This window comes from Pseudophryne corroboree, chromosome 3 (assembly GCF_028390025.1).
Source record: "Pseudophryne corroboree isolate aPseCor3 chromosome 3, aPseCor3.hap2, whole genome shotgun sequence".
Lineage (NCBI taxonomy): Eukaryota > Metazoa > Chordata > Amphibia > Anura > Myobatrachidae > Pseudophryne > Pseudophryne corroboree.
This window is the reverse complement of record NC_086446.1, coordinates 118,555,869-118,582,506: the sequence shown is the minus strand read 5'-3', so window position 1 is coordinate 118,582,506 and position 26,638 is coordinate 118,555,869. Positions and strand designations below refer to the sequence as shown.

The following is a 26,638-nucleotide window of genomic DNA, read 5'->3' as shown; positions in this document are numbered from 1 at the left end:
TAGAAAAAAAACTTCTGCTTCCCGACCGCTGCTGCTGTCCTCCGTCTCTGGCCATCGCTCCTCGGATCTATGGGAGAGATGTCTCTCCCATAGCGCCGCACACTGCACAGACACTAGAGATCAATTATGACCTCTAGCGTCTGCGGCCGCTCCCACAATGCCGCGTGGTGCGCGATGATGTCAGGCGCACCACGCGGCACCAGTAGCAGCTCTTGCCATGGCAGCGGCTGCGGTGCCCTCAGGATAGCGGCGCCCCAGGCAAAAAGCCTGCTTGCCCGTGGCAAGAGCCGCTACTGCCTAGGAGCTAGATGCAGTCATAACGTGGTGTTATTTAATTTTCCTTTGGATTATTTTTGAAACGAGATTCCCTATGAAGTTACACAATGAAAGACAAAAGTGCAGTTTAAAGATTTTTAATTCAGTGACTCTGTTTTTGGAATCCTATTTGACACCTTTTTGGAACTGCATGTTCTGGGGCTACCAGAGTCATGGTGGTACTTTTCATTCCAAAAGTTCAAGCAAGCATCAGCATGCCCACACATTCAACAGCTGCCATGTCTTGCAGAACGTGCTTAAATAGTATTTCATGGTTTTTTTTTTCTCTATTGCACTGGTACACATGGCACCAGAGATGATGGAAAGAGCCACAGTACTACTCTGCATGGGACCACATAATGGCTGGACTTCTTGTGGGCGCAATTCCCCTAGTGACTGGGACTAGTTCACATCATGACAGAGGAACCCTCCCTGTTGTAGTATGACCCAACCTGCCAAGTGAACTCTGGACTGATTCCTGCTCTTGTAGGAGGACTCTAGAGGACTCTACGTTTGTTGTTACCATACTTTAACAGTAACCTGCCCTAGATACAGCACTGGTGGCTGGTCACTTACTTGTGATTGGGGGGTGGGTGTGTAAAAGAGAGGTATTAATATGTCTTAATTTAAGCACTAAATAATATGGCAGTCATCACCATCAAGTTGACTTTACTATGGTCATGTCCACTATCTATGCATGCTAAGCATACTTTTGATGCGCCTGCACTTACAGCATACACTGTACTTCAGTGGTTCCCAACCATAGTTCTCTTGGCACTCCAACAGTCCAGGTTTTAGGGATATCTCAGGTTGTGCACAGATGCTATAATCAAACTGACTGAGGTACTGTACTAATTAACTCACCTGAGACTAAGCACTGGACCTGGACTGTTGAGGTACCTTGAGGACCGCTTTTGGAAACTATTGCTGTACTGCAATTTTGCAGGTGTAGATTTGTGTCTTGCATTTTTTAATGCAGGTGCTGAACAACATGTTTAATCTATCTACAAATTACATGAATAATTACAAGTTTAAAAATTCTTCTCAATGTCATAGACCTCAACAACTATAACTTTATTAGTTGTATTTTTGAACTTTATTTCACATTTAACTGCGGTCAATTATATTTCACAAAGCTGTATCATTGTGAGGTGCTTGCTTATATATACCCAATGGACCGGATTCTGAAGTGCACGGATTGTCATCCTACTAAAACCTGGCAATGGAGCTATTTGGTGGTGGTGGCACATACTAAGATGCACCATTGGTTGCAACATCGAAGATTACACCAGCCCAATGGAGGTGCTGTTTCTCCGTCTGAGCATTGCCTCCAGTATCGGCACAATTGCTTCTTTAGATGCAGTTACTATCCGTGACGCGCTCGCATCTGGCTTGTCACCCCCGTTATCTCTCAAGAATGTCCACTTGCGGTACCTCCAATGGTTAGCATTACTGCCTCACACCACTGAGATCATGGGTTTGATTCCCGCCATGGCCCTAACTGTGTGTCTGTATATTCTCCCTGAACTTGCGTGTGTTTCCTCTCACAATCTAAAAATGTACTGGTACAGTAGGTTAATTGGCTCCCAATAAAATGAACCCTAGCATGTAATTGTGTATGTACATGTGGTAGGGAATATAGATTGTAAGCTTCACTGGGGCAGGGACGGATGTGAATGGCTAAATATTCTCTATAAAGTGCCGCGGAATATATGTGCGCTATAAAAATAACTGGTAACAAACAAATAACCTTATAACCAAAAATGAACCACTGTTCAAGTTCCGAAATTTCCACCATTTTCTTTAAGCTCCTCACTGGCCTCTGGCCCTGGCTAACTGAAATGACTTTGACAGTTCAGCTGTACTGTATATGCTCGCTTCGCTTCCCGCACGTTTGTTACAGGGATAATAAATGCAACAAAGGATGTAAAAACATTAAAAAACATGTGTCCATCATATGTGTTGACCTTTTTCATGTATACCTTTTGACCCTGACTCTGTCGACCTTTCAATCCTCCCATGCTCTCAGACTATGATGGAACTAGGAGGTTAGCGTAAATATGGTAGCCCTAGTACATCTCCTGACCAGTATGAACATCTACTGAAAGTAAAGTGTACAATCTCTGCATTCTGATGTCAGAGCACACTATCTGTATAATTATTAGTTACAGGAAATCAACACTAAATGTATGCGTATTACAGTATACTGTATATGAAATAATGCACTACCTACTGTAAATGGCATGGATTATATAGCTATTAGAAGTCAATGAGGCATTATTATTATTATTATTATCTAAATTCTAAAACATGGGCCTATACTGTAGGTTGTGAATTTTAATACAGGTCACAGAAGGCCAATTTGACATCCAGTACTCATTACTATTTACTGTAGGTGTGGATGTTTCATATAATACTAAAGGGGGAAGTTTTATCAAAGCATGGAAAGATACTACTGTAAGTGGAGAAAGTTAAAGTACCAACCACTCAACTCCTGTCATTTTACAGACTGAGGTGTAAATGTATGAAGCAGTGATAAGAGTAGAGAAGTGAGCCAGTGGAGAAGTTGTCCATGGCAACCAATCAGCTGCTCCGTACAAATGTACAGTATGCAAATTATAAATGTTACTTCAGTGCTGATTGGTTGCCATGGGCAACTTCTCCACTGGCTCACTTCTCCACTCTTATCACTGCTTCATACATTTACCCCTGAGTTTGAAAAATTACAGGAGCTGATTGGTTGGTACTTTATCTCTCTCCAATCTGTGACAAACCAACCCCAAGGTTCCCTAACAAACACAAAAGTGATGACATCTGAACCCACTGTTTATACTAACATTATAGCAATGTATACAGTAAATTACTATCTAATAAAAGCAAAAACAACAATGTTAAACAGTTTGAAAATTGATTTAAAATAATTTGTCAATGTTGGAGTTATAAAATAATAATAATAATAATAATAATAATAATAATAATAATAATACTAACTGCCACATATGCTTGTTTCCATCTCTGAAATTTGCGCTTGCGGAGAGTAGCCGTTGCTTCAGAAAACCCATTGGTTGAGCTTTGGTGTAGAACAGAAGTAGAAGTTGTGCTATGAACATTCCATTGCTGAACACTAGACAAGGTGTTTGCTGTTGGAACAGTCAGGGAGATGCTCCATATTGGTAAATCAGGAAGGCTATCATATGCTGGAGGAGGGGGAAACTCATCCCATGGTTGATCAGTGGGTGAAACAGCAGGCACATTGCTCAGTGGTACAGTAGTGTTGGTAGAATACAATGGAGGTGCGCTATCATACTGAATGGACTCAAAGCTGGGAGTGCTGATTTCATTCATTGCTGAGGTCAGTTCCAAAAATGACTATGGAAGAAACATAAATAGCAGCACAGTTAATCTAATATTTCAAAAACCACTAACTGTGTCTGGCGCTAATCACAAAATCTGTATATAGTTATGTATCTACACCAGGGCTGGCCAAACCGGTCCTCGAGATCTACCAACAGTTCATGTTTTCCAGGCCTCCTGGAGATCTGTAGAATTGTCAGTTAGGAATGAATGCAGCACATCTTACTTAGTAATGACTACACCTGTCCACCAGCTAGGTAGTCTGGAAAATGTGAACTGTTGGTAGATCTCGAGGACTGGTTTGGCCAGCCCTGATCTACACGTATAGGTGTTAGAGATGTGCACCGGAAATTTTTCGGGTTTTGTGTTTTGGTTTTGGGTTCGGTTCCGTGGCCGTGTTTTGGGTTCGAACGCGTTTTGGCAAAACCTCACCGAATTTTTTTTGTCGGATTCGGGTGTCTTTTGGATTCGGGTGTTTTTTTCAAAAAACCCTAAAAAACAGCTTCAATCATAGAATTTGGGGGTCATTTTGATCCCAAAGTATTATTAACCTCAATAACCATAATTTCCACTCATTTTCAGTCTATTCTGAACACCTCACAATATTATTTTTAGTCCTAAAATTTGCACAGAGGTCGCTGGATGACTAAGCTCAGCGACCCAAGTGGCCGACACAAACACCTGGCCCATCTAGGAGTGGCACTGCAGTGTCAGGCCGGATGGCCCTTCCAAAAAATACTCCCCAAACAGCACATGACGCAAAGAAGAAAAAAAAGAGGCGCAATGAGGTAGCTGTGTGACTAAGATAAGCGACCCTAGTGGCCGACACAAACACCTGGCCCATCTAGGAGTGGCACTGCAGTGTCACGCAGGATGGCCCTTCCAAAAAACACTCCCCAAACAGCACATGACGCAAAGAAGAAAAAAAGAGGCGCAATGAGGTAGCTGTGTGAGTAAGTTAAGCGACCCTAGTGGCCGACACAAACACCTGGCCCATCTAGGAGTGGCACTGCAGTGTCAGGCCGGATGGCCCTTCCAAAAAATACTCCCCAAACAGCACATGACGCAAAGAAGAAAAAAATGAGGCGCAATGAGGTAGCTGTGTGACTAAGATAAGTGACCCTAGTGGCCGACACAAACATCTGGCCCATCTAGGAGTGGCACTGCAGTGTCACGCAGGATGGCCCTTCCAAAAAACACTCCCCAAACAGCACATGACGCAAAGAAAAATGAAAGAAAAAAGAGGTGCAAGATGGAATTGTCCTTGGGCCCTCCCACCCACCCTTATGTTGTATAAACAGGACATGCACACTTTAACCAACCCATCATTTCAGTGACAGGGTCTGCCACACGACTGTGACTGAAATGACGGGTTGGTTTGGACCCCCACCAAAAAAGAAGCAATTAATCTCTCCTTGCACAAACTGGCTCTACAGAGGCAAGATGTCCACCTCATCATCATCCTCCGATTCATCACCGTGTACATCCCCCTCCTCACAGATTATCAATTCGTCCCCACTGGAATCCACCATCACAGCTCCCTGTGTACTTTGTGGAGGCAATTGCTGCTGGTGAATGTCTCCATGGAGGAATTGATTATAATTCATTTTAATGAACATCATCTTCTCCACATTTTCTGGAAGTAACCTCGTACGCCGATTGCTGACAAGGTGAGCGGCGGCACTAAACACTCTTTCGGAGTACACACTTGTGGGAGGGCAACTTAGGTAGAATAAAGCCAGTTTGTGCAAGGGCCTCCAAATTGCCTCTTTTTCCTGCCAGTATACGTACGGACTGTCTGACATGCCTACTTGGATGCGGTCACTCATATAATCCTCCACCATTCTTTCAATGGTGAGAGAATCATATGCAGTGACAGTAGACGACATGTCCGTAATCGTTGTCAGGTCCTTCAGTCCGGACCAGATGTCAGCATCAGCAGTCGCTCCAGACTGCCCTGCATCACTGCCAGCGGGTGGGCTCAGAATTCTGAGCCTTTTCCTCGCACCCCCAGTTGCGGGAGAATGTGAAGGAGGAGATGTTGACAGGTCGCGTTCCGCTTGACTTGACAATTTTCTCACCAGCAGTTCTTTGAACCCCTGCAGACTTGTGTCTGCCGGAAAGAGAGATACAACGTAGGTTTTAAATCTAGGATCGAGCACGGTGGTCAAAATGTAGTGCTCTGATTTCAACAGATTGACCACCCGTGAATCCTTGTTAAGCGAATGAAGGGCTCCATCCACAAGTCCCACATGCCTAGCGGAATCGCTCAGTGTTAGCTCCTCCTTCAATGTCTCCAGCTTCTTCTGCAAAAGCCTGATGAGGGGAATGACCTGACTCAGGCTGGCTTCACGTGTGGCAAGTTCAAAAGGTTGCAGAACCTTGCACAACGTTGAAATCATTCTCCACTGCGCTTGAGACAGGGGCATTCCACCTCCTATATCGTGGTCAGTTGTATAGGCTTGAATGGCCTTTTGCTGCTCCTCCAACCTCTGAAGCATATAGAGGGTTGAATTCCACCTCGTTACCACTTCTTGCTTCAGATGATGGCAGGGCAGGTTCAGGCGTTTTTGGTGTTGCTCCAGTCTTCTGTACGTGGTGCCTGTACGCCGAAAGTGTCCCGCAATTCTTCTGGCCACCGACAGCATCTCTTGCACGCCCCTCTCGTTTTTTAAATAATTCTGCACCACCAAATTCAAGGTATGTGCAAAACATGGGACGTGCTGGAATTTGCCCATATTTAATGCACACACAATTTCTCTATCGTCCTAGTGGATGCTGGGGTTCCTGAAAGGACCATGGGGAATAGCGGCTCCGCAGGAGACAGGGCACAAAAGTAAAGCTTTACGATCAGGTGGTGTGCACTGGCTCCTCCCCCTATGACCCTCCTCCAAGTCTCAGTTAGATTTTTGTGCCCGGCCGAGAAGGGTGCAATCTAGGTGGCTCTCCTAAAGAGCTGCTTAGAAAAGTTTAGCTTAGGTTTTTTATTTTACAGTGAGTCCTGCTGGCAACAGGATCACTGCAACGAGGGACTTAGGGGAGAAGAAGTGAACTCACCTGCGTGCAGGATGGATTGGCTTCTTGGCTACTGGACATTAGCTCCAGACGGACGATCACAGGTACAGCCTGGATGGTCACCGGAGCCTCGCCGCCGGCCCCCTTGCAGATGCTGAAACGAGAAGAGGTCCAGAATCGGCGGCAGAAGACTCCTCAGTCTTCTAAAGGTAGCGCACAGCACTGCAGCTGTGCGCCATTTTCCTCTCAGCACACTTCACACGGCAGTCACTGAGGGTGCAGGGCGCTGGGAGGGGGGCGCCCTGGGAGGCAAATGAAAACCTAATTTGGCTAAAAATACCTCACATATAGCCTCCGGGGGCTATATGGAGATATTTAACCCCTGCCAGAATCCACTAAAGAGCGGGAGACGAGCCCGCCGAAAAAGGGGCGGGGCCTATCTCCTCAGCACACAGCGCCATTTTCCTTACACAGCTCCGCTGGTCAGGACGGCTCCCAGGCTCTCCCTTGCACTGCACTACAGAAACAGGGTAAAAAAGAGAGGGGGGGGCAAAATTGTGGCAAAAATATATTATTAAAGCAGCTATACAGGGAGCACTTATTATAAGGCTATCCCTGTCATATATAGCGCTTTTGGTGTGTGCTGGCAAACTCTCCCTCTGTCTCCCCAAAGGGCTGGTGGGGTCCTGTCTTCGTTAAGAGCATTCCCTGTGTGTCTGCTGTGTGTCGGTACGTGTGTGTCGACATGTATGAGGACGATATTGGTGTGGAGGCGGAGCAATTGCCAAATATGGGGATGTCACCTCCTAGGGGGTCGACACCAGAATGGATGCCTTTATTTATGGAATTACGGGATAGTGTCAACACGCTAAAGCAGTCGTTTGACGACATGAGACGGCCGGACAATCAATTAGTGCCTGTCCAGGCGCCTCAAACACCATCAGGGGCTGTAAAACGCCCTTTGCCTCAGTCGGTCGACACAGACCCAGACACAGGCACTGATTCTAGTGGTGACGGTGACGAATCAACCGTATTTTCCAGTAGGGCCACACGTTATATGATTTTGGCAATGAAGGAGGCGTTACATATAGCTGATACTACAGGTACCACTAAACAGGGTATTATGTGGGGTGTGAAAAAACTACCTATAGTTTTTCCTGAATCAGAAGAATTAAATGAGGTGTGTGATGAAGCGTGGGTTGCCCCCGATAAAAAAATGCTAATTTCAAAGAAGTTATTGGCTTTATACCCTTTCCCGCCAGAGGTTAGGGCGCGCTGGGAAACACCTCCTAGGGTGGACAAGGCGCTCACACGCTTATCAAAACAAGTGGCGTTACCCTCTCCTGAGACGGCCGCACTTAAAGATCCAGCAGATAGGAGGATGGAAAATATCCAAAAAAGTATATACACACATACAGGTGTTATACTACGACCAGCTATAGCGACAGCCTGGATGTGCAGTGCTGGGGTAGCTTGGTCAGAGTCCCTGATTGAAAATATTGATACCCTGGATAGGGACAATGTTTTACTGTCTTTAGAGCAAATAAAGGATGCTTTTCTTTATATGCGTGATGCACAGAGGGATATCTCCACACTGGCATCACGGGTAAGTGCTATGTCCATTTCGGCCAGAAGAAGTTTATGGACGCGACAGTGGTCAGGCGATGCGGACTCAAAACGGCATATGGAAGTTTTGCCGTATAAAGGGGAGGAGTTATTTGGAGTCGGTCTATCGGATTTGGTGGCCACGGCTACAGCCGGGAAATCCACCTTTTTACCTCAAGTCACTCCCCAACAGAAAAAGACACCGACTTTTCAACCGCAGCCCTTTCGTTCCTTTAAAAACAAGAGAGCAAAGGGATATTCATATCTGCCACGAGGCAGAGGAAGGGGGAAGAGACAGCAACAGGCAGCTCCTTCCCAGGAACAGAAGCCCTCCCCCGCTTCTACAAAAGCCTCAGCATGACGCTGGGGCTTCTCAAGCGGACTCGGGGGCGGTGGGGGGTCGTCTCAAGAATTTCAGCGCGCAGTGGGCTCACTCGCAGGTAGATCCCTGGATCCTGCAGATAATATCTCAGGGGTACAGGTTAGAACTAGAGACGAATCCACCTCCCAGTTTCCTGAAGTCTGCTTTACCAATGTCCCCCTCCGACAGGGTGACGGTCTTGGAAGCCATTCACAAGCTGTACTCTCAGCAGGTGATAGTCAAGGTACCTCTTTTACAACAAGGAAAGGGGTATTATTCCACTCTATTTGTGGTACCGAAGCCGGATGGCTCGGTAAGACCTATTCTAAATCTGAAGTCCTTGAACCTGTACATAAAGAAGTTCAAGTTCAAGATGGAGTCACTCAGAGCAGTGATAGCGAACCTGGAAGAAGGGGACTTTATGGTATCCTTGGACATCAAGGATGCGTATCTCCACGTTCCAATTTACCCCTCACACCAGGGGTACCTCAGGTTCGTCGTACAGAACTGTCACTATCAGTTTCAGACGCTGCCGTTCGGATTGTCCACGGCACCTCGGGTCTTTACCAAGGTAATGGCCGAGATGATGATTCTTCTTCGAAGAAAAGGCGTATTAATTATCCCATACTTGGACGATCTCCTAATAAGGGCAAGGTCCAGAGAACAGCTAGAGATGGGATTAGCACTGTCTCAAGAAGTGCTAAAACAGCACGGGTGGATTCTGAATATTCCAAAATCCCAGTTAATTCCGACAACACGTCTGTTGTTCCTAGGGATGATTCTGGACACGGTTCAGAAAAAGGTTTTTCTCCCGGAGGAAAAAGCCAAGGAGTTATCCGAGCTTGTCAGGAACCTCCTAAAACCAGGAAAGGTGTCTGTACATCAATGCACAAGAGTCCTGGGAAAAATGGTGGCTTCTTACGAAGCAATTCCATTCGGCAGATTCCACGCAAGAATTTTCCAGAGGGATCTGTTGGACAAATGGTCAGGGTCGCATCTTCAGATGCACCAGCGGATAACCCTGTCTCCAAGGACAAGGGTATCTCTTCTGTGGTGGTTACAGAGTGCTCATCTATTGGAGGGCCGCAGATTCGGCATACAGGATTGGATCCTGGTGACCACGGACGCCAGCCTGAGAGGCTGGGGAGCCGTCACACAAGGAAGAAACTTCCAGGGAGTGTGGACGAGCCTGGAAACGTCTCTTCACATAAACATTCTGGAACTAAGAGCAATCTACAATGCTCTAAGCCAGGCAGAACCTCTGCTTCAGGGAAAGCCGGTGTTGATCCAGTCGGACAACATCACGGCAGTCGCCCATGTGAACAGACAGGGCGGCACAAGAAGCAGGAGTGCAATGGCAGAAGCTGCAAGGATTCTTCGCTGGGCGGAAAATCATGTGATAGCACTGTCAGCAGTGTTCATCCCGGGAGTGGACAACTGGGAAGCAGACTTCCTCAGCAGACACGACCTTCACCCGGGAGAGTGGGGACTTCATCCAGAAGTTTTCCACATGCTGGTAACCCGTTGGGAAAGACCAATGGTGGACATGATGGCGTCTCGCCTCAACAAAAAACTGGACAGGTATTGCGCCAGGTCAAGAGATCCGCAGGCAATAGCTGTGGACGCGCTGGTAACGCCTTGGGTGTACCAGTCGGTATATGTGTTTCCTCCTCTGCCTCTCATACCAAAAGTATTGAGAATTATACGGCAAAGAGGCGTAAGAACGATACTAGTGGTTCCGGATTGGCCAAGAAGAACTTGGTACCCGGAACTTCAAGAGATGATCACGGAAGATCCGTGGCCTCTACCTCTGAGAAGGGACTTGCTTCAGCAGGGTCCCTGTCTGTTTCAAGACTTACCGCGGCTGCGTTTGACGGCATGGCGGTTGAACGCCGGATCCTAAAGGAAAAAGGCATGCCGGAAGAAGTCATTCCTACTTTGATTAAAGCACGGAAGGAAGTAACCGCGCAACATTATCACCGCATTTGGCGAAAATATGTTGCGTGGTGCGAGGATCGGAGTGCTCCGACGGAGGAATTTCAACTGGGTCGATTCCTACATTTCCTGCAATCAGGATTGTCTATGGGTCTCAAATTGGGATCTATTAAGGTTCAAATTTCGGCCCTGTCGATTTTCTTCCAGAAAGAATTGGCTTCAGTTCCTGAAGTCCAGACTTTTGTTAAGGGAGTGCTGCATATACAGCCTCCTGTGGTGCCCCCAGTGGCACCGTGGGATCTCAATGTTGTTTTGGACTTTCTCAAATCTCATTGGTTTGAACCACTAAATAATGTGGATTTGAAATATCTCACATGGAAAGTGACCATGCTACTAGCCCTGGCTTCGGCCAGGAGAGTGTCAGAACTGGCAGCTTTATCTTACAAAAGCCCATATCTGATTTTCCATTCGGACAGGGCAGAACTGCGGACTCGTCCGCATTTTCTCCCTAAGGTGGTGTCAGCATTTCATCTGAACCAGCCTATTGTAGTGCCTGCGGCTACAAGTGACTTGGAGGACTCCAAGTTACTGGATGTTGTCAGAGCATTGAAAATATATATTGCAAGGACTGCTGGAGTCAGAAAATCTGACTCGTTGTTTATATTGTATGCACCCAACAAGATGGGTGCTCCTGCGTCTAAGCAGACGATTGCTCGTTGGATCTGTAGCACAATCCAACTTGCACATTCTGTGGCAGGCCTGCCACAGCCTAAATCTGTAAAGGCCCACTCCACAAGGAAGGTGGGCTCATCTTGGGCGGCTGCCCGAGGGGTCTCGGCATTACAACTTTGCCGAGCAGCTACGTGGTCAGGGGAGAACACGTTTGTAAAATTTTACAAATTTGATACTCTGGCTAAGGAGGACCTGGAGTTCTCTCATTCGGTGCTGCAGAGTCATCCGCACTCTCCCGCCCATTTGGGAGCTTTGGTATAATCCCCATGGTCCTTTCAGGAACCCCAGCATCCACTAGGACGATAGAGAAAATAAGAATTTACTTACCGATAATTCTATTTCTCGGAGTCCGTAGTGGATGCTGGGCGCCCATCCCAAGTGCGGATTATCTGCAATAATTGTACATAGTTATTGTTAACTAATTCGGGTTATTGTTGTAGGGAGCCATCTTTTAGAGGCTCTTCTGTTATCATACTGTTAACTGGGTTTATATCACAGGTTGTACGGTGTGATTGGTGTGGCTGGTATGAGTCTTACCCGGGATTCATAAATCCTTCCTTATTGTGTACGCTCGTCCGGGCACAGTACCTAACTGAGGCTTGGAGGAGGGTCATAGGGGGAGGAGCCAGTGCACACCACCTGATCGTAAAGCTTTACTTTTGTGCCCTGTCTCCTGCGGAGCCGCTATTCCCCATGGTCCTTTCAGGAACCCCAGCATCCACTACGGACTCCGAGAAATAGAATTATCGGTAAGTAAATTCTTATTATTGCTGGCGTTGTCCGATGCCACAAATGCACAGGAGAGTCCAATTGGGGTAAGCCATTCTGCGATGATCTTCCTCAGTTGCCGTAAGAGGTTTTTAGCTGTGTGCGTATTCTGGAAAGCGGTGATACAAAGCGTAGCCTGCCTAGGAAAGAGTTGGCGTTTGCGAGATGCTGCTACTGGTGCCGCCGCTGCTGTTCTTGCGGCGGGAGTCAATACATCTACCCAGTGGGCTGTCACAGTCATATAGTCCTCAGTCTGCCCTGCTCCACTTGTCCACATGTCCGTGGTTAAGTGGACATTGGGTACAACTGCATTTTTTAGGACACTGGTGAGTCTTTTTCTGAGGTCTGTGTACATTTTCGGTATCGCCTGCCTAGAGAAATGGAACCTAGATGGTATTTGGTACCGGGGACACAGTACCTCAATCAAGTCTATAGTTGGCTCTGCAGTAATGATGGATACCGGAACCACGTTTCTCACCGCCCAGGATGCCAAGGCCTCAGTTATCCGCTTTGCAGCAGGATGACTGCTGTGATATTTCATCTTCCTCGCAAAGGACTGTTGGACAGTCAATTGCTTGGTGGAAGTAGTAAAAGTGGTCTTACGACTTCCCCTGTGGGATGACCATCGACTCCCAGCAGCAACAACAGCAGCGCCAGCAGCAGTAGGCGTTACACTCAAGGATGCATCGGAGGAATCCCAGGCAGGAGAGGACTCGTCAGAATTGCCAGTGACATGGCCTGCAGGACTATTGGTATTCCTGGGGAAGGAGGAAATTGACACTGAGGGAGTTGGTGGGGTGGTTTGCATGAGCTTGGTTACAAGAGGAAGGGATTTACTGGTCAGTGGACTGCTTCCGCTGTCGCCCAAAGTTTTTGAACTTGTCACTGACTTATGATGAATGCGCTGCAGGTGACGTATAAGGGAGGATGTTCCGAGGTGGTTAACGTCCTTACCCCTACTTATTACAGCTTGACAAAGGCAACACACGGCTTGACACCTGTTGTCCGCATTTCTGTTGAAATACTTCCACACCGAAGAGCTGATTTTTTTGGTATTTTCACCAGGCATGTCAATGGCCATATTCCTCCCACGGACAACAGGTGTCTCCCCGGGTGCCTGACTTAAACAAACCACCTCACCATTAGAATCCTCCTTGTCAATTTCCTCCCCAGCGCCAGCAACACCCATATCCTCCTCATCCTGGTGTACTTCAACACTGACATCTTCAATCTGACTATCAGGAACTGGACTGCGGGTGCTCCTTCCAGCACTTGCAGGGGGCGTGCAAATGGTGGAAGGCGCATGCTCTTCACGTCCAGTGTTGTGAAGGTCAGGCATCGCAACCGACACAATTGGACTCTCCTTGTGGATTTGTGATTTCGAAGAACGCACAGTTCTTTGCTGTGCTCTTGCCAGCTTAAGTCTTTTCATTTTTCTAGCGAGAGGCTGAGTGCTTCCATCCTCATGTGAAGCTGAACCACTAGCCATGAACATAGGCCAGGGCCTCAGCCGTTCCTTGCCACTCCGTGTGGTAAATGGCATATTTGCAAGTTTACGCTTCTCCTCCGACGATTTTATTTTAGATTTTTGAGTCCTTTTTTTACTGATATTTTGTGTTTTGGATTTTACATGCTCTGTACTATGACATTGGGCATCGGCCTTGGCAGACGACGTTGATGGAATTTCATCGTCTCGGCCATGACTAGTGGCAGCAGCTTCAGCACGAGGTGGAAGTGGATCTTGATCTTTCCCTATTTTTGGAACCTCAACATTTTTGTTCTCCATATTTTAATAGGCACAACTAAAAGGCACCTCAGGTAAACAATGGAGATGGATGGATACTAGTATACTTATGGATGACGAGTGACTGACGACACAGAGGTAGCTACAGCCGTGGACTACCGTACTGCGTCTGCTAGTATAGAGATGATAATGATATAAAAAATATATATATATCACTACTGCAGGTATATATAATATAATGACGGACCTGCTGGACACTGTCAACAGACTCCTAAACTACTAGTATGAAGAAGATAGAAAAAAAAACCCACCACAGGTAGGTATACAATTATGGACGAGCACTGACGACACAGAGGTAGCTACAGCCGTGGACTACCGTACTGCGTCTGCTAGTATAGAGATGATAATGATATAAAAAATATATATATATCACTACTGCAGGTATATATAATATAATGACGGACCTGCTGGACACTGTCAGCAGACTCCTAAACTACTAGTATGAAGAAGATAGAAAAAAAAAACCCACCACAGGTAGGTATACAATTATGGACGAGCACTGACGACACAGAGGTAGCCACAGCCGTGGACTACCGTACTGCGTCTGCTAGTATAGAGATGATAATGATATAAAATATATATATATATATATCACTACTGCAGGTATATATAATATAATGACGGACCTGCTGGACACTGTCAGCAGACTCCTAAACTACTAGTATGAAGAAGATAGAAAAAAAAAACCCACTACAGGTAGGTATACATTTATGGACGAGCACTGACGACACAGAGGTAGCCACAGCCGTGGACTACCGTACTGCGTCTGCTAGTATAGAGATGATAATGATATAAAAAATATATTTATATCACTACTGCAGGTATATATAATATAATGACAGACCTGCTGGACACTGTCAGCAGACTCCTAAACTACTAGTATGAAGAAGATAGAAAAAAAAACCCACCACAGGTAGGTATACAATTATGGACGAGCACTGACGACACAGACGTAGCTACAGCCGTGGACTACCGTACTGTGTCTGCTAGTATAGAGATGATAATGATATAAAAAATATATATATATCACTACTGCAGGTATATATAATATAATGACGGACCTGCTGGACACTGTCAGCAGACTCCTAAACTACTAGTATGAAGAAGATAGAAAAAAAAAACCCACCACAGGTAGGTATACAATTATGGACGAGCACTGACGACACAGAGGTAGCTACAGCCGTGGACTACCGTACTGCGTCTGCTAGTATAGAGATGATAATGATATAAAAAATATATATATATATCACTACTGCAGGTATATATAATATAATGACGGACCTGCTGGACACTGTCAGCAGACTCCTAAACTACTAGTATGAAGAAGATAGAAAAAAAAAAACCACCACAGGTAGGTATACAATTATGGACGAGCACTGACGACACAGAGGTAGCCACAGCCGTGGACTACCGTACTGCGTCTGCTAATATAGAGATGATAAAGATGATAGAGATGAACAAAAAAAATATAACACTACTGCAGGTAAATATTTATATAATATAATGAATGACGGACCTGCTGGACACTGTCAGCAGAATGCGTTTATAGAATAAAAATAAAAAAACACCACAGGAGTGTTTAACTTTTTCAGGCAGACAATATACTGGTGGTCACTGGTCAGTCACACTGGCAGCAAAAGTGTGCACTGTACTCCTGCTATAACTGCACCCCAGTCTCCCCCACAATTCAGCTGTGTGAGCAGTGAGCACTCAGCACAGTCAGATATACATAGATGATATTATCATGCAGCACACTGAGGCTGAGCACAGATATGGTATGTGACTGTGTATCATTTTTTTTCAGGCAGAGAACGGATTATATTAAATAATAAATAAAACTGGTGGTCACTAGTATAACTATCAGCAAAACTCTGCACTCTGAGTACTCCTAATGCTCCCCAAAATTACTAAGTAATCAACTCTAGTGTCTCTATCTATTCTAACGGAGAGGACGCAAGCCACGTCCTCTCCCTATCAATCTCAATGCACGTGTGAAAATGGCGGCGACGCGCGGCTCCTTATATAGAATCCGAGTCTCGCGATAGAATACGAGCCTCGTGAGAATCCGACAGCGGGATGATGACGTTCGGGCGCGCTCGGGTTAGCCGAGCAAGGCGGGAAGATCCGAGTCTGCCTCGGACCCGTGTAAAAAGGCTGAAGTTCGGGGGGGGTTCGAATTCCGAGGAACCGAACCCGCTCATCTCTAATAGGTGTACATATAAATTCACACGTACACCCAACTCGCACATACATACAAGTACCTTCAATAAAAATATTAATTTATACACCTTAATAAGAACCCAAAAGTCACATAGAGCAGCGGGGGTAAATTGGCTTGTGGATATAGGCAATAAAAAATTTTCACCTGATATAAACCAGATGTAAAACTGCAAACAAATATACTATATCCCCTTGCGCTAATGGAATCAAATTGAGGCAACAGGACATGGATTTACTCAATGCATTAATTACTTTATAGTATTTTAATACCTTTAAAATCAATCATATACAGAATACTAGCATCAAAAAATTAATATGCGCATATAAAACCCCCACTAAAACATAGAAATAATAATAATAATAATTAAGCATAAGAGGTGGATCATCTATCTATAATTCTAGATTGACCACAGTGGACTAATCGAATATGGCAAAAATATTAATGTCCTTATTTTATTCTTAAATAGGACAGTCCCGTACGGTGTGCTATAGATTGTCCCTTGAATAGGATACCTTATAATAAAGCATAAATAAAGTTCTTTACCAATGCAGGTAATTTATCCGTGTGCTCACAGTGGAGTAAGTCCTCACTAATGGGAGAGATGTCTTACAAGTCCGGAGGATAAAGTCAGGCACCCGGGGCTCAGCGCACCACAAGCGCCTATTTACTGATTGTGCTCCCGTTTTCCAGCCACCGCAATTGGCGCCCTCCGTCTCCCGCTTGATAACCTCATAATTGTGATGCACACACCTTACGGCTTTGGAGGATAATGTCCGGCTCCCGGAGCTTGGCGCACCGCAGGCGCCTGCCAGCTAATTAGGCTCCCGTCTTCCAGCCGCCGCATATAGCGTCCTCCCTTCTTCCGCTTGTCAGCACAAACAGCAGCGATGCACAATTGTTCACACCACTAAGGGACAATGAATGGTGTCAACTGGGTCACAAATAGGGCACTTTCTCTGATGCGTTTCGCTCCCAATTGGAGCTTCCTCATTGTCTTTTCCCCCATGCAATCAGTCCCTGAATCAGGGATACACAGATGTGTCCACTTACATCATTGTTATTTTGGTCAATTTGTCACAACATGCAAAACACGGCTAATAGGCCCTACACACTGGCCGACAATCCTCAAAGATATGAACGATCTCGTTCATTATGGAACAAGATAACTTTCATATCTTTGAGTGTGGAGTCACCAGCGATGAACGATGCGCGGCCCCGCGCTCGTTCATCGCTGGTGCCCCGTCGGCTGTGCATGCAGGCCAATATGGACGATCTCGTCCATATTTGCCTGCACTTCTATGGTGCCGTGTAACGGGGGGAGTGAAGTAACTTCATTCCCCCTGTCACTGCCTCCCCCCAGCCGCCGGGTCTCCCGTCGGCCGCATTCGCCGCCGGGCAGCTCGCCGACGGATCTTTAAATGTGTAGGGCCCTTAAGCTTGTGTCCTGGGCTGCGCAGAGCCAGAGACTGCACAAAATCAGTTTGTGTAGCTCTGCTACACATGCGATCGCACACTTGCACAGAGAAAAAACGCTCCCCCTGAAGGCGGTGACTATCTGATGGCAGGACTGCAAAAATAGCTGCCCAGCAATCAGATCTGAATTAGGCCCTTACTCTTCCCGTGCTATCACAACAGGCTGATCGGGGCCGGAGCTGACGTCAGACACCCTAACTGAAAACGCCTGAGCCCGCCTGCGGTTTTCCGGACACACCCTGTAAACGGCCAGTTTCCACCCACAAATGGCCTCTTCCTGTCAATCTCCTTGCGAACGCCTGTGCGAATGGATTTTTCGCACCATTCTGTCTCAATGCGCCGATGCCAATTGCAGCCGTGTGACGCACTTGCAGTTCGGATCTGATCGCCCGCTGTGCGAAAACGAACAGCTGCGATCAGATCTGAATGATCCCCATGGTACATTGCTTCAAGGATTCACATACGTTTACCTTAAAATCATTAGTAAGGATGGGCACTAATGTTGTGTGATATGGCCTGGCTCACAATTGGTATTCCAATTCATCCCAAAGGGATCTATGTGGTTGAAGTCAGGGACCGGCACAGTTAAGGCCAGTGAAGCCAAAGGTTGCTTACAGAGACCCCCAGCCACTCACATAGGAGGCAATACTCAGTCAGAGAAACCACCTACCATAGGGCTACCATAGTTTACCTACCATAGTTTTGATGGTGCGACAGCTAAAGATACATCATATAGCAAGTGGGCATCTCAGTCCATTCCAATTCGTGTGCATGGATGTACACCAGGGAAGGGCTTTGTAGCAGCATTCAGATGCGATTGCTGCAAAAGATGCAAGGATGGTCGCAACTGCCCTGAGGGGTAATTTTACTAAAGCTTCTAAAACAGAGAATTGATGATGTTGCCCATAGCAACCAATCAGATTATGTCTATCATTTCTCTATTGCCTTTTTGGTTGCTATGGGCAACATCACCAATTCTCTATTTTAGAAGCTTTATTAAATTTACCCCTTAGAGTCATAAAAAAAAAAAAAACAAATAGGAAATGGCCTTTCTACAAACTTTTGCCACCAATTCACTAAAATGTCATTGTTTTCTGCAGCATTTAGATTGATTTTTACTGGAAATAAGACGTCCAGGCCAAACCATGGAAAACATCTCCAGACCATTATTCCTTCTCCACCAAACTGTATGGATGGCAGGAGACATTCAAACTGAAAGCATTCTTCTGGCATCTGCCAAACCCAGATACATCCATCAGACTGTAAAATGGTGAAGTGTGATTCATCACTCCAGACTCCAAAGCCGGTGTGCTTTGCACCACTCCAGCCAACATCTGACATCACACATGATGACTTGAGTCCTGTTTGTTACCGTCAAATCTCAATCCATGGAGTTGCTGATAAACAGTTCTTGTATAATTGATGACATTTGATGAACTGACTTGTTGGAAGCAGTGCTACTCTTGGAACTACTGGTCCCAGCCAGCTTTCAACATCCTAGTTCGTCTCCAGCCATACCTGCTGTTGGTGTATTCCAGGACTCTGCCAGTTGTTAGTGCTATATATGTGGTTCCAGTATCATTCCTGCTGTACTGGAGCACTGCCAGTCTCCAGTGTGTCTTCTGTGCATTAACTTATCTCAGCACAGCACCTGTGCATTAGCTAGTCCCACCCCAGTGCCTGTGTATTAGCTGGTATCAGCCCAGTACCTGTGTATTAGCTGGTCTCAGCCCAGTACCTGTGTATTAGCTGGTCTCAGCCCAGTACCTGTGTATTAGCTGGTCTCAGCCTAGTACCTGTGTATTAGCTAGTATCAGCCCAGTAGCTGTGTATTAGCTGGTCTCAGCCCAGTACCTGTGTATTAGCTGGTCTCAGCCTAGTACCTGTGTATTAGCTGGTCTCAGCCCAGTACCTGTGTATTAGCTGGTCTCAGCCTAGTACCTGTGTATTAGCTGGTATCAGCCCAGTACCTGTGTATTCTAGTTATTTCAAGTATCTTCCTGATAGCCTATGAGGAAATCCTGTATAGTATATTTACAGGATTTCCTCATAGGCTATCAGGAAGATACTTGAAATAACTAGTAAACTCTACGTTCCTCCCTGCACTCCTGTGTAAGTACTACTGCCAAACTCACCCCAGTGTCACCACTGGGAACACCGCCAACCACCATCGTGACAATTTTACAAGGCCTAAATGGGTTTTTCCTTGTCATATGAAATGTTAAAATGTGGGTAAGGGCGTGTACATATAGAACTTGTGTGTACTGCATGCACATTATCTAGATGGTTTAATTAAGCCAGTTTTTAGGTGTATCCAAGCGGCAATTAGCATGCTGTAGGGGTTTCCGTGATGCGACAGTGTAGAGGTTTTGAGTGATGGAAGATTTATATTTAGTTTCTTGGTATGATCTTGTTTACTGTGGGGTCAAGAGAGTTGATAGTCTTATTTTTGTACAGTCAAGGGAAGGTGTGCTGTGAACTGTCCAAAGGGCAAGTGTAAGATATAGTACAGTATGTATACATGTAAAGTACACGTAAAGGGAAAATTGTATCAATTATCCATGTTAGCATGTTCTTGTTCTTTATGTGTGACAACAGTTGCTCTTTTCAGTCAATAGCTTTTTTTGTTGTTGTTTACTTTCTATTTTCTTTACAGCTTTTTCATGTCTACATATTTTTTTTTCTTTGCTTATCGCTCTATTTTGTGATAGATGCTAGTTTTTGTGGTTTAGTGCTCTTTTGGAGAGCGAAATGACAGACATAGGAATGGAGAGAGTTAAACCTCCTGTGAGGGGTGTGGACCTAATTGTTATGAAAAGTACAGCCAATGGTAGAGAGGGGAGGGATCAGTATATATAGGGATGTATAGGCTAGCTAAGGGCCTCTTACTTCTGGTTTGCCTTCTGGTGAGTGATTCTGAAATTGCATTTCACTTGTGGTTAGCTAGGCTAGTTAGAGTATTCAGGTGTTTGCTATGAAGTATTATAGCTTCACCCTCCTCTCCCCTTTCACCACACATTTCCATTGGGATAATGGTCGCCTCTCGCCCCCTCCGTTCTGCCGGGACCCCAGCTCGTTACCGCTCTGAAGGCGGTGGAGCTGGGCCCGCGAATGTGCCTGCTGGCTCATCTGCTCGTTCCTCGTCCGGCGACGTGCGTGCCCGCGCGGCGGTGGCTGGAGGGACCCGGTCTTCCCTGCCCCAGGTATCGGGGCCGGAGTTAATCTCCGGCTGCGAGCGGCGGGGGGGGGGGGGCTGGGGGCCCGGGGGGGACGACCTGAGGTGGCCGGGCATCGGACTTCACCTCCGCCTCTGGAGTGTGAGGCGCCGTTGCCGGGAGCAGGCACCCGCGGGCGCGCGCGGGCGGGCTACAGGGGCTCCCATCCCATCTCCCCACCAGTCCCCCTTGTCCCGGCCGCGGAGTGATGCCGGTCGAGGGGGTCGGGGTGGGCGGAGAGCAGCGGCAGGTCGCGGGGTCTTGTCCGGCGGTGCTCCCTGGTGGCCAAGAAGCTGGACGGAGGGTGGCGGGAAGCGACGGGCCACGCGCACGAGGGTCGCGCACGCCCGCGCTCTCAGCCAGCGGCGCCGCCGGGTTACACGTCTCCCCTGCTGCCTCCCTTACAGCCGGAATCCGGCGGGGAGCAGCGGCGGGGGGGGGGGGGGGCGTCCTAGGATAGGGCACGGCAACATGGAGCCCAGCAGAGGTGCCTTCCCTGCAGACGGAGAGAGCTCCGGCCTGCGGGGGGAGGGCACGCGCCGGGGGGCCAGTGGCAGGCACAGTAGTGATAGTGAGGGCCAGCAGGGGCAGGATAGAATAGATGAGTGGTGGGGGGCCACGCCAATTGTGGTCAGGGGGCCAGCGGATTACCAGAAGGCCAGGCTGGGCATTTGCCTATGGGTCCCTTATCGGCGCCTGCCGGCCGATGGGCCAGGAGGCGTGCGCCGGCACCTGCGGGGGCTCCCGCCGGTGCTGGCCGCGATTTCTGGGGAAGTCAGGAGGCTTCCGGAGATTTGGCGTCGGCCCTGTCGACGGTGGTGGCGGCATTGGGCCCATTGGACGCAGTCGCATCTCCGAAGACAGCTAGGCATTCCGGCGAGCGCGCGGAAGCAAGGGCATCCGGTACGCAGACGGGGTCAGCGGCTCAGCGAATAGCGCTTGCTTGCCGTGACCTGGGGGTGGCCGCGGCGCAGTTGGGCCACCGCCCGGTACGGGCGGAGCACGTGCGCGAGGTGGGGATGTCTTTGCCCCGGAGTGCTAGGCTTGCCCCGGGAGTGGTTTCTGGGTCCCGTGCTTTGTCATCTTTTTCAGGTGATCGTGGTGAGGTTGCGGTGGACGTGAGCGATGAGGAAGATTTCGAAGTTTCCACACCGGATGACTCCCAGTCCGAACAGTCGGCAGCGTCAGGTGAGGGCGAACGGTCGACGTCGGGCTCCAGTGCGCGCTCCAGTTCTCTCACTTCCTCCTCTTCTTCATCCCTATCGTCGCAAGCGCCCGACGTCAGTAGCACGACTAGGGCAAAAAAGCGTGCGACGAAGTACACTAAGAGGGCAGCAGGGCAGCAGGAGAAGAGGAAGAGATGCAAGCAGCTTAGCGAGGATGCTCACAGGGACAAGAAGCGCCGCAATTTGCCGGGAGTAGTCCACTGTGATTATACGGCAGTGTTGAGAGGGTTGCGGGATAACTGTCGTAGGAAGATCTGCAGAGGCGATTACGTGGATATGTTCGTGCTGACTAAGGACGCGAAGAAGGAGTATAAGGCAGCGACGGCTAAGAAAGGCATCGGAGCTGAGGCTTTCCGTACTTTCGACAACTGGCTGGCCGGTTTCTGCGTCTTTGCGGCATGTTATCTGGAAGATAGGCCAGAGGAACACATGAACGTCATTCGGTACCTGCGCTTGATACATGATATGCAGCGCACATCATCGGGAATAGAATGGCGGATGTATGATGAGAAGTTCCGAGAAAAGCAGGACTGCTTACAGATTATTGACTTTGGTTGCAAGGACGTGGAGGTCTGGCTCCAGGTCACCCGGGCTTCTCAACCTGCAAAGGAGCCACGGAACCCGGGGGCGGATGGGCAACGCGCGGGGGCGTCCGCCCAGGGGAGTAGCGCGGAAGGGGGACCGGGTAGGAAAGGTAGATCAGCTATCCGCGGGGGAGGACAGGCCGCCGCGAGGGGGAAGTGCTTCGCATTTAATAATGCAACCTGTTCCTTCGGCAAGCAGTATCGGTTTCGACATTCATGCTTGCAATGTGGCGGCTTCCACCCGGCTTCCAACTGTTTTAAAGGCAATCGGCAAAGCGCAAGGGGAAAGCAAAGCTATGCAAAACCCGCCGCGAGCGGGATCGCTCAACAGGGCCCCAACGCCAATTAATTTGGATGCCATGTCCAAATGGTTGGATTGGTATCCGAACAGTACGGACGCCCAGTTTTTGTTTCAGGGTTTTAAGTTTGGTTTCCGCTTGCCGGTTGCGGGCGAAGTATCGGTCAGGGCTTTCAGGAATCTTCAATCCGCTCGAACCTTCCCGTTCGTTTTGCACGAGAAAGTTGATAAGGAGGTGCGAATGGGTAAGATGGAGGGCCCGTTTAGCTCGCCCCCATTGGATGACCTGGTCATTTCCCCAGTGGGGGTTGTTCCCAAGAAGACTCCGGGTGCTTTTCGGCTCATTCAGCATCTTTCTTACCCGTCAGGGTCGTCGGTCAACGACGCAATACCGCCGGCACAATGTTCGGTGGTGTACCAGTCATTTGACGAGGCACTGGAGATGGTTCGTAGTTACGGCCCGGGAGCTCTGATGGCTAAGATCGATGTTGAATCCGCGTTTCGGTTGCTCCCGTTGCATCCGGACTCATTTCGTTTTATGGGTTTTCGGATCGGAGCGGAATATTTCATCGACAAATGTTTGCCGATGGGGTGTTCCGTTTCCTGCTCGTTTTTTGAAAGGTTTAGCACATTCTTGCATTGGTGCGTGGAGTCTTCTTCAGGGGGTCATGGAGTTGCGCATTACCTCGATGATTTCCTGTGTGCGGGACCGGCGAATTCGCCGCGCTGCAGCGACTTGCTGTTCAGCATCCGAGCGTTGTTTTATCACTTTGGCGTTCCTGTGGCCGAGGATAAAACGGAGGGGCCAGTTTCCTGTCTGTCGTTCTTGGGGATTGAAATCGATACGGTGGCAGGCTCGTGTCGCCTTCCTCAGGCCAAGGTCGCGAAGCTCCGCGAGGTTATTGGGCAGTTCGTGATGTCGCGCAAAGTCACGCTGCGGCAGGCGCAATCCTTGCTGGGCCTCTTGAACTTTGCTTGCCGGGTGATCCCGATGGGCACGGTTTTCTACCGAAAGCTGGAGAGGGCGACGGCGGGGTGTGCCAGGCTGCATCATTTCTTTCTCTTGTCCTCAGAGATTAAGAGGGATTTGGCCGTCTGGGCCTCGTTCCTGGAGGACTTCAATGGGGTGCGTATCTGGTTGGCCCCAACGATCGACAATGCTAGGTTACAGCTGTTTACCGATGCGGCGGGTTCCTCTGGGTTCGGTTGCTACCTAGAGGGATCTTGGTGCGTGGCCTCGTGGCCTGAGGAATGGCATCGCAAAGGTTTCACTAAGGACCTGTTGCTGCTCGAGCTTTTCCCCATTATGGTAGCACTAGAGGTTTGGGGCGAACGTCTGGCTGATCGCAGCATTTTGTTTAGATGCGACAATCTGGGCGTAGTGCATGCGATCAATAACCAGAGGGCGAAGTTATTGGTGGTGCTGAGGGTGCTTGGGCAATTGCTGCTGGCATGCTTGCATAAGAATGTATGGTTCTGCGCGCAGCACGTGCCAGGAATTGAGAACGGAATTGCCGACGCATTGTCCCGCGGTCAGTGGGAGAGATTTCGTTTGTTGGCACCCGAGGCCCGGTGTGAAGAGGTCGTGGCTGCTGCATTATGACGGTTTACCTCTGACGAATTATCAATTTCGTTGGATGCTGAGTCGCTGTCTGGTGAGCTTGGGCCTTTCACCCGCTGCTTTCGGTACGCATTCTTTCCGAATCGGGGAGGCGACGTCGGCTGCGTCGTCGGGTTTTTCCGTTGCGGAGATTCAGGCAGTGGGGCGATGGAAGTCGTCAAGTTACAGACGCTATAAGACGGACCAAGTAGGGAGAGGGCGATGGGTCACTTTGGTACCGTCTCTGGAGGGGAGCATTTGCCCGGTAAGATTGGTATCGAAATATGCAGCAGTTCGGCCCGGTGTGAAGAGGTCGTGGCTGCTGCATTATGACGGTTTACCTCTGACGAATTATCAATTTCGTTGGATGCTGAGTCGCTGTCTGGTGAGCTTGGGCCTTTCACCCGCTGCTTTCGGTACGCATTCTTTCCGAATCGGGGAGGCGACGTCGGCTGCGTCGTCGGTTTTTCCGTTGCGGAGATTCAGGCAGTGGGGCGATGGAAGTCATCAAGTTACAGATGCTATATTCGCCCAGTTTCATGAGTTTTTAGTTTGTTTAACCGTTCAGTTTTATTAGCTGTTGACTAAGTTAATGTTGTAAGGTTAGGTACGTCCTTGTGCAGTTTGTGTCTGTTTGTCTCCCCTGTTCATCCTACTCAGGGATTAGCTACTCGCCGCTGCTGGCAGCGGGGGTCTGGAGTTCTTTTGCGATTTTTTGCCTGACTTGACGGACTGAATTTCAATTTACAATTCGGCTGATCAGTTACAACACGAAGTCCCTCAGCAGGTTTTTACGCTTTCACCTCCAGCTGAGTTTCTTACATGTTTTTTCCCATTTTAACCCCCCCCCCCCTTTTTATTTTCCTTACTTTACTTTGATCTTTCCCGTTGTGTTTCTATGTTATGCTTTGATTTGCCGGAAGCTTGTTTAGATCGGCTAGGCCGTGACTTATGCAAGACACGAAAAATCTCCCCTTTTTTCTTTTGGCAGATCCTTTAGGTTAATGTATGCAATAAGCTCCTGTTAGGATACTTATTAACCGATTTTTACTCCTTTCCTTCACTTCAGGTTGGGTGGAAGACGATTTGGCAATCTGGGTAGTTGGCCACTCTTATGTTTACTGGGCAGCCAGGTTTTTGGCCTCGGAGGGGGCGCAGTTTTTTCCTTGGGCTCATGGCGTTCGTTGGCTTGGTTGGCGGGGGATGCTGTGGCAAGATCTGAAGAGTAGATTGGTCAGTCAGGTCAGCGAGCATGGAGTCCCTAGGGTGCTGGTTGTCCATTTGGGTGGCAACGATCTGGGGAAGAGGACATCTTTGGAGCTGCGATGGGCCATGATGGAAGATCTGGCCAGTGTGGCCGCAGCGTGGCCCAATTGTGTTTTGGTGTTCTCGATGATGGTGCCAAGGTTGCGTTGGCGAGGAGTGGCGGACGGTCGCCCGATTGATGAGGCCAGGCAAAAGGTGAATGCGGCGGTGGCGAAGTGGGTGTTGGCTCACGGAGGGAAAGTGGTTCGCCACCCTAGGATTCGGTTTCGTGACCGTCACCTTTTTCGGCATGATGGTGTGCATCTGTCCAAGGAAGGAATGATGCTTTTCCTGGAGGATCTGTTTCAGGTGTTGCAGTAGTTAGGTTGAGGGTATGGTGGCGGTGCGAAGACTCTGGGGAAGAGTCTTTCGCTGTTGGCGGAAAAGAACGGCAGGTTATAGTTTGACTTGTTAGTCACAGTTTTTTACAGTATTGGTGTGGTTTAGGTGCACTCACCTCCATTGACTTTTAAGGCCGCTAGATCACCCATCAGGGGGCAGCGTCATCACCCATCAGGGTGGGCAGTCAGCGTGGAGGTCTGAGTCGGGCACCTATTACCTATGTATGGTTTGTGGTAAATTAGGATTGTTTGGGTTTTAATGTTTTTTGAGGTTATCGTCAGTGGAATATAGCCGTTCTTTTTTCTGCCACCATATGCCGGCTGAATCGGCATGTTAACTTAAATTTTACTTTACAGGTTTTTTCTAATGGTTAGGGTACAATAAATAGCTAACAATTTTCTGCCAAATTCAAGTCTCCGTGTCATTATTTCTTGGTATTAAAGGTATTGAATGCTTTACTTTTGGAATAAGGGTCCACACATTAT

The 26,638-nt window shown here is 48.1% G+C and overlaps 1 protein-coding gene across 1 annotated transcript in view; it reads right to left on the bottom strand.

The window, feature by feature from the left end:
• LOC135057214 (membrane-spanning 4-domains subfamily A member 8-like) overlaps positions 1 to 19,754 on the bottom strand; it is a 106,373-nt gene extending 86,619 nt beyond the window's left edge. Inside the window, exons 1-2 of the mRNA XM_063963107.1 lie at positions 19,719 to 19,754; positions 18,661 to 18,816 (exon numbers count right to left, since the gene is read on the bottom strand). Coding sequence (XP_063819177.1) covers positions 18,661 to 18,816; positions 19,719 to 19,754 — 192 coding nt within the window. The remainder of the gene's footprint in view (positions 1 to 18,660; positions 18,817 to 19,718) is intronic.
• Positions 19,755 to 26,638: the final 6,884 nt, after the last annotated feature.